Source organism: Varanus komodoensis, unplaced genomic scaffold, assembly GCF_004798865.1.
Source record: "Varanus komodoensis strain SLA01 unplaced genomic scaffold, ASM479886v1 scaffold40, whole genome shotgun sequence".
In the NCBI taxonomy this organism is placed as follows: domain Eukaryota; kingdom Metazoa; phylum Chordata; class Lepidosauria; order Squamata; family Varanidae; genus Varanus; species Varanus komodoensis.
The window spans coordinates 41,029-49,461 of record NW_025335942.1 but is presented as its reverse complement, the minus strand read 5'-3'; the positions used below and the strand labels follow the sequence as shown (position 1 = coordinate 49,461).

The window sequence follows — 8,433 nt, the reverse complement described above, 5'->3', positions numbered from 1 at the left end:
GGACCATTCCTGGTTACTTCAACTTTCTTCAGGTCAGCAGTCTGATTTAGGTGGAAAAGGTAATTTTATTGTACCCAGTGCCAGGCAATTGGGGGTTTGAAATGCTTGCTGTTCTGCTAGAAATTACCCAGATATCTATTGGTAGTTCCCAGACTACCTTCTGTCCGTCCACTCATCCCTTAATCTCCCAGTTGTACTCCCCATTCTATACAACAGAAAGCATTGCAGATTAAATCCAAAAGCACTTATCTATCAAACCTTTGAAAGTATCAGGGAGGATAATTTAAGATTAAATGTTTTATTTAATATGATCCTCCAGGCTGTTACAGTGGTTCATATAGATTAGAAAATCAAAATAAAGTTGACAATGAATTTACTATTAACATGTAGACAACTAACACAGAAAGAAAAAACACAGACATTAAATGGTTCAAACCACTTTTATAATAATAATGAAAATAATAATAATAGTTCCATGTTTGTAAAACAGTAATCATGCTAGGTAAAGTGCTGCAAAATACTTAAAATTATTTAAGACTTTTGTAAAATTCCAGTTTCTGGTTATGTGGATAGATGGTGCCCAAAATGCTGCACTGCTTCTTTAATAAAAGTAAATTTGTAAAGACATACCTGTAAATATGTGTGGCTTAAATAGTCATGAGAATCAAACCACACACATAAAGAACAAAATGTACATTTTACTCATTAGAATCTACCTCCACTATTTAATCTTTAACTGTGTGTTCCAAAAAGATTTCTATATAAAAGTTGATATTCAATTTGTATAATTAATTAATTAAAGGATTCCAATCAAAGCCAAACACATACCTAACTCTTGTCTATTGAGTTCAATGGGCAAAAGTGCTTTCACATGCTCTTTTTATTTAATGGTTCTGCTAGACACAACTATTAAGCTGTACCCCACAACAATGCAACACCCATTTAGACCGAACGGAGACTCAAATGAAATACTCAGTCTTTCATGACCATCCTCAACATCTCTGCAAGTACTTATTCTAAGGAAATGTTGATCTGTAACGTACTTTACATTTGAACTTTGTTATACAGAAGCAGCTGATTTTTACAGATTTTGGGGGGGGGCTTGGAGTTGGGGTGGGGGGAAGATACCAAATTCTGTAACATGTAGACTTCAGTATATGTTGGCTGAATTTATGCTCTAGGTGGAAAGTATAGGAGAGGTTAAAGGGACTGCCAGAAGTAGTTCGATATTAACTTCTGTCTGCAGTATAGACATCACTAAATACTAGAATTATTAGCAGGGATTTTAAGCGCTGTTACATTTAATGTTGGTGATATACCACCAGAAGACCACCACCCTTGTAAGTCATCTTGCAAGTGGTTATGTAACAAACACTAGCCCCAAATCCACACTATTATAGTTCTTCAAGAAGTTCCTTTGTTCAGTTCTTATGAGAGATGATATGCCCGTGCTTCCATGAAGGAGATATATGGAAAAGTTTGAAGGATAGATAGAGATATTAAATAGGTTAAACACCAGGATGGGCCATCCAGAGATAATTTGAACACTGTCATTCTTAACCTTTCATTTGTTAAAAGTAAATTCCAGTCTGTTGTTTCTAAAAGCAGGCACTGCAAGCTAAGCATTTAAAGCCAATTCTGTCCATGTTGATTTGCAAACAACTCCTCCTGCTTTCAATGCAATTTACTTTCAAGTATGTATGCTTAGGATTCAGCCTCTTGTTCCCTCAGGAGGATGTTTCACTGCATGTAAACATAGATGCTTCCTAAACAGTACACTTAGCAATTCAGCCTTAACTGTTTATCAGTTCAGCTGTGAGGTTCCAAGGGGTAATTCTTATATTACAATTCTGAGTTGCAAAAAGACCCTGGAGAGAATTAAGTAAACTGTCATTTTATAGAATTTGGACATCCTTATATTTACTATTTCTCATGAGTAAGCACATGTTTAAACCATGTGCCAAATCCTTGGATGTTCTTTGTGTAATTCTTTGGATCCCAGCCTGTATGTTAGAACCATTAAAAGCCAACCTCCAAATCTAACACATCTTTTTTTCTGTGTAAAATTCTGGAGGTAGGGGGAGGTGGGAAATCAGTGCAGCTACACAAATATTTTCAGAACCGAGGTTTTTATGTTATACTCTTAGGATTGTACCTTATCTTGATACCAGAAAGAGAATTGTTTACAAGAAGTCTCAAGCAGACATTTCAGCTGCTTTTGGTAATGAATGGAACTTCATTCCTTAGAAGAGTCCCACTATATCTGATTATTTGGAAATCCCTGAAGCATTTCTTAAACAAAACAATAAAGTGCACAGAGTTACAATTTACAACACAACTGGTATGAGCTGGGAAGATGCTCTACCAGTTTACTCACGTATCTTCTTTTAGCTCCTTTCTGCTCTCCCTTCAAGTAGCCTCAACCCTTTAACAGTGCAAACGAGTCCATCCTTGCTTGGATATAAATCCATTGAATTTAATGGAATTTACTCTCAAGTGGGTGTATTTAGGATTATGGCCTTGTCCTTATGATGGATAAAGTTGTATTAGCTGTACCTTCATGAAAAGGAAGCATGTGCTTAGTAACAGGTATGAGCTTCTCCTTAGTGTACCTCTGTTTAAGAAGAATTGTACACTGTAAGGTGGAAGTGTTTTCCCATATCCCTTTAAAAAATCTGAGAAAACTAGTATATTTGTGGAAGCATGTTTAAGTAGTGATAACTCAGAATCCTGTATTAAGTCCTGTTTTTTCCTGGAAGAGGTTGCAATGCTAATCACACTTGCTATGCAGCAAGTCCTCCTGACCTCAGCAGGTCTTACTCCAGAGTACTGATGCGTTTAGGATCATGCTGAAGTCCCTCTGATTTGCGGGATCTTGAATCCACTTCCACCCAATGTGACTCTAGGCTAAAGTATCGAGGCACCAGCTTGATCAAAGGAAAACATGGTTTCTATGCCTCATAGAGCCACAAGCACAATCCGTGGTAAGCAAGTGTCTATCTGAGTCTGTAGTATTTTGCAAATTTCCAGATCCTTTTTGCACTCTTTGTGATTGAGGACAACTGTTTTAGTTGGTGCAGCTGGAGTGTGGTGACATTTTCATCCTGCCAAAAGGTATAGGGACAACTGACCCAGCTACTTTGGAGTGAGAGCAGACACCGGGTTGCTTGGTCTTCTCTGTACAGGGTCTTATTAAACACTTTGGATAGGGAAGGAAGGATGAGAAGAACTGACACTGAACTACTAGCATCACATTCTTCCCAAGTCAGTGTATTGTGCAGTGGTATTTGCTATACATGTTGCCTAGCGAATGCAGCAGCTATGCCAGAAGAGGAGAACCACCCTATACACTGGGGCTGTCCTTTTGACAGGTCACAGAACAGTAATTTCTACCTGTTAGAATGCCAGTTAAAATGTTAAACAGCTTGAGATTAGTCAAAATAGCATATCTGGTCCCTCAGTTCTGATGGCTTTTTATACCATACTATTAGAACTAGTAATTCTTTTAACTTTGGTCTACCTTGATAAGGCACTGCCTGTTACCACCAATTTTAAAGGTAAACCCAAACCACAAAACTTAGAAGAGTTATGTTAAAGGTGACCCAAGGTCAGCCACAGAATATTTGGGGTGTTAAAGTTAGGAGGGTTTTATGGCAAGACCCTCTACTTATATTCCAGGAATATTCTGCAGCTGTAGTTCTTGCAGAATTGAATACAGCAAGTCTGATTTTAAAGGTAATCAAATACTTACTTTCTAGGACAAAAGAACATAACATTGATGGAACTGGAAGCAAACAGACTGCTGACTCCATTCAAAAGTGAATTTTTCCCTGTTCCCCCACCCCTAAATCCAGCCCCACTCCACATATACAAATGCTACATGTAGATGGCATATATATCTCAGACATAATGTTTTTGTTTTCCTCTGTGGGTCTAATACGAGACAGTATGTGGAAGCATGAAATCTCACCATTTTGTCCGGCTCCAAAGCCTGTAAGAATGGACATAATTGAAAATGCCTCACACTGCCTAGCCACAAGAATATCTGGGGCTTAGAACAGGCAACACGAAATATGACAATTGATTCTGATGGTGTCTGGATTAGCCCATCAGAGATATTTGAAAAAAGGGTCCAGACACTTGTTTACTCTTGAGGTTGAAATATTCTGCTACATAGTAGGCAACTAGGATATGATGGCTTCTTGATTCCTCTTGATATTTCCTCTCCCTGAAGCACTGCTGCCTAAATGTTTGAAAAGTAAGAGTAAACAGGCTGGAGGTGAAGAGGATTTGGTTACAGCCAAAAGGAGAGCTACATTTGGCAATTTTAACATATCTGTATATTTAAAATTCTTGCCTCTTAAATTCCTTTGAGACAAAATAATGGGACAGGTTTTTCACTTCTATGTCATCACTATCAAAAACAAAACTACCACCATCAAGTCAGCTATAACAAGTTAGTTCACTCTGCATGAAGGACATTACAGCACATCTAAAATAATAAAGCCTACAGCTCATCTTTTTTCTTTTTTTTTTGCATTTCATGTTGTCTATATTTTGTTTTTGCTATATGATTAAGCACCTCCAGTTTCCACATTAATGGCCCCCAAGCAGGTTTGAGAGGAAGCCTGAGGACTTCTTCTTTTTTTGCGGTTCTGCCTCTTGGCTTTTGGTAAGCCCCAGTTCACTTTCCATCTGCTCCAGCTCCGACTGGTCAAGAAGTTCAAAATCATCTCCTTCCTCTGTGTCTGTCTCTTCATTTAAATTTGGCTCTGCTTGGATAGACTGCAACTGGTCTCTGACAGCTGCTGACACCACGGATGTAACAACATCGCTGGCAATGGCTCTTACTAAGTTGAAGGCCTGGTCATTGATCAGAGGCAAGGAGAGGCCTGCTGCAGAGTGCCCCTCCTTGGCTTCCCTGGTACCCTGATCTGCTGCTGCAGGGCGATGGTCCTTTTTTCTGTCTTGCTGGACAGGCAAGCCAAGGCTCGAATCATCCTCATCATTTGTTCCTGCACCGTTTTCTACAGATGGAAATTCTGCAAGATCTTTTGCAAAAGCTTCCTCGTGATCACTTGGTCGATCAAAATCTATTAAATGATTAACAGAAGAAGCTGTTATAAATGAGAAGGCCCCACAACAACCATCTGCAATTTTGTTTCTGTGACCAGCTGCTGCAGTTTCCTAAAGAAATACTAAATTTCCTTGAGAAATGTCTCATCATCTTTATTCTTACGAAGAACTCAAGGTGGCTTATTTAGCACCATCAATAAAAGCCACTTCTGCTCAAGTTGTAATCAAACTCTCAAATGTTGGTCTATAAGTCAAATTAGAAGGACTGAATAATGTGAAAATCGTTACACATTGTAACTGATGAAATTATGCGATTCACCTATGTAATACAGGTTATACTAGCAGTGCCATGACTGAAGTTGGGAGGAAAAGGAAAATTGACAGATCTAGAGAAGTGTTTAAAAAAAAAGCAGCTGGATTCCATGTTGCAAGTTAGGATTAAAGGTGGTTTTTATCTGGAAAGGTTTATACACAGGCAACCAATACGCTGCAACTTATTTCAATGTAGTTCAATTTCTTTTGACGTATTTTATTCCTTTCTTACATGAGCTTCCTGGACACCCCCCATCTAGGTTTATGCCTACTTATTTTATTATTTATTATTTGATTGCTAGCACACCCCATTAGCTGCATGGCTCCCTGGGTGGGTCACAATAATAAAACCATGTAAAACAATATAAAACATAATAATCAAATAAAAATAAACAAGTAAGTACATCCTACCTCTGCAGAACCAATAATTTTATAAAAGGCATATCACATTCTATTAAAATACCCTTAAAAACAGATTAACACCAAAAAAATCTTTGACTGAAAGGAATATAAAGAGGGCATCAGGTGAACCTCTCTCGGAAGCTCATTCCAGAGTTGTGGTGCCACTCCCAAAAAGGTTCTTCTTGTTGCCACCCTTATATCCTGAGGAGGGGGCTCCCTCAGATACAGATCTAAGGGGCCGGATAGGTACATATGGGAAAAGGCATTCTTTTATATACCTGGCCACAAGCTATTTAGGGCTTTAAATACTCATGTTAATATCTTAAGTGACTCCAAAACATCAAGCACACCTAAACTTCCCCCCTCCCCTGTTTTGCATTCTATTTTCATCTTTATGAGAAACTGAAAAGGGGACACTGCTATTGTATAGTTAGAAGATGTATATAACAAAACAGAACAGATATTTTGAGAAAAGGGAAATAATTTAAAGTAATTTTGAAAAATTCATTCTGAATACACCTAGTATAGGGGTGTGGTGGGGTGCTTTTGCTTTTTTGCTTTTGCATTAACACAAAAACATCTGTTTAGGAGAAGCTCCAGGCTTGCATCACATAGGTTGTATCCAATGTTGTCTAAAGAAGGCATCCCTGGATCCAGGGGTGGTTGCCAATTATAGACCGGTGGCCAACATTCCATTCCTGGGCAAGGTGCTAGAGTGGGTGGTGGCAGGACAAATCCAGGCACTCTTGGATGAAACTGATTATCTGGACCCATTTCAGTCCGGCTTCAGACCCGGGTACGGTACTGAACCTGCCTTGGTAGCCCTGTACGATGACCTGTGCAGGGAGAAGGACAGGGGGAGTGCGTCCCTGTTGGTTCTCCTGGACCTCTCAGCGGCTTTTGATACGATCGACCATGGTATCCTTCTGGATGGGCTAGTGGGATTGGGGGTCAGAGGCACCGCTTTGCAGTGGTTCCGCTCCTATCTCAACGGCCGATTCCAGAAGGTGGTGCTGGGGGACTATGGCTCTGCACCATGGCAGTTATGCCATGGAGTTCCGCAGGGGTCCATTTTGTCCCCCTTGCTATTAAACATCTACATGAAACCGCTGGGAGAGGTCATCAGGAGGTGTGGGCTGCGGAGTCATCAGTACGCTGACGATACCCAGCTCTGCCTCTCATTCTTCACCAATCCAGGTGAGGCAGTGGCTGTGCTGAACCGATGCCTGGCTGAGGTAATGGGCTGGACAAGGGCCAATAAACTGAAGCTCAATCCAGATAAGACGGAGGTTCTGTTGGTGGGTGGTTCGGGCTTCGGGGTGGGGGACTCAGGCCTTGCCCTAAATAGGGTTGCACTCCCTCTGAGGGACAGGGTTCGCAGCTTGGGAGTGCTCCTCAACCCTGAGCTGTTGTTAGAAGCTCAGGTGATGGCGGTGGTGAGGAGCGCCTTCCTTCAGCTCCGGCTGATCCATCAGCTGCGTCCCTATCTGGAGAACGACTGCCTGGCGACAGTGACCCATACGTTGGTAACTTCCCGACTAGATTTCTGTAACGCACTCTACGTGGGGCTGCCCTTGAAGACGATCTGGATACTTCAGTTGGTGCAAAATAGAGCTGCCAGGTTGCTGACGGGGACTGGGTGTTGTTCTCATATAACCCCAGTTCTCCGTCAGCTTCACTGGCTCCCGATTGAAGCCCGGCCCCAATTCAAGGTGTTGGTTATGACCTATAAAGCCCTTAACAGCTTGGGTCCTGGTTATCTAAAGGAACGTCTGCGTCCATATATGCCCGCCCACCCCCTACGTTCGGCAGCGGATGCCCTTCTCCGGGAACCCCCTGTGAAGGATATTAGGAGGGTGAGTACCCAGAGCAGGGCCTTTTCTGCGGTGGCACCCCACCTATGGAATGCGGTCCCCAGAGAGGTCCGCCAGGCGCCGTCATTTGCTTTTCGGAGCTAGGCGAAGACCTTTTTATTTAAAAGTTATTTTAACTGTTAATTTATTATTATTGTATTTATAGATTTTAATATATAGCCGAGATGGTACCAGTTTTTAAATTATTGATTGTATTTTATGTATGTTGTGAGCTGCCCCGAGGCTTTGTTGCGATGGGGGCGGCATAGAAATGTTTTAAATAAATAAATAAATACTGCAAAATCATTTATTTCAATAAGTCTTTTCTAAATAGGACCAACATGGGATGTAATCCAAACTAAACTAAATGTATTTGAGAATGAGAACAGTTAGACTGCTAGAATGCTGGAAGACTTGAAAAAATACATGCCATCGGATGTATCTGTCTGCGGAGTGTTTCCCTCTGATAGATTGAAAGTCCCATTGTCAGTCCAAGATACCTCTGATATGTCAGTATCCGATACAGACATCTCTTTGGCTACAACTGCAGGGCTAACCTGTATTTTGAAAAACCAAAGTATCAATTGCAGCACTCCTTAACTGTGGACTAAATTGAGTAACTACACGTTTAAAACCTGGGAAGCTATCCCTTTACATCCTCAGGAAACGTAAAACTTTTAACTATAGATACAAGGAACAAAGGAATCCCAGCAGCAATTCAAAACTCAGTTATACAGCTGCTTCAGTACATATTAAATGTGCGTTTGCTTGAACTAAAAAAGCAAAACTT

The 8,433-nt window shown here is 40.7% G+C and overlaps 1 protein-coding gene across 1 annotated transcript in view; it reads right to left on the bottom strand.

Moving 5' to 3' along the window:
* Positions 1-282: 282 nt before the first annotated feature.
* Positions 283-8,433, bottom strand: part of RETREG1 (reticulophagy regulator 1) — a 30,245-nt gene continuing 22,094 nt past the window's right edge. Inside the window, exons 6-7 of the mRNA XM_044442870.1 lie at positions 8,074-8,200; positions 283-5,093 (exon numbers count right to left, since the gene is read on the bottom strand). Coding sequence (XP_044298805.1) covers positions 4,597-5,093; positions 8,074-8,200 — 624 coding nt within the window. The 3' untranslated portion in view covers positions 283-4,596. The remainder of the gene's footprint in view (positions 5,094-8,073; positions 8,201-8,433) is intronic.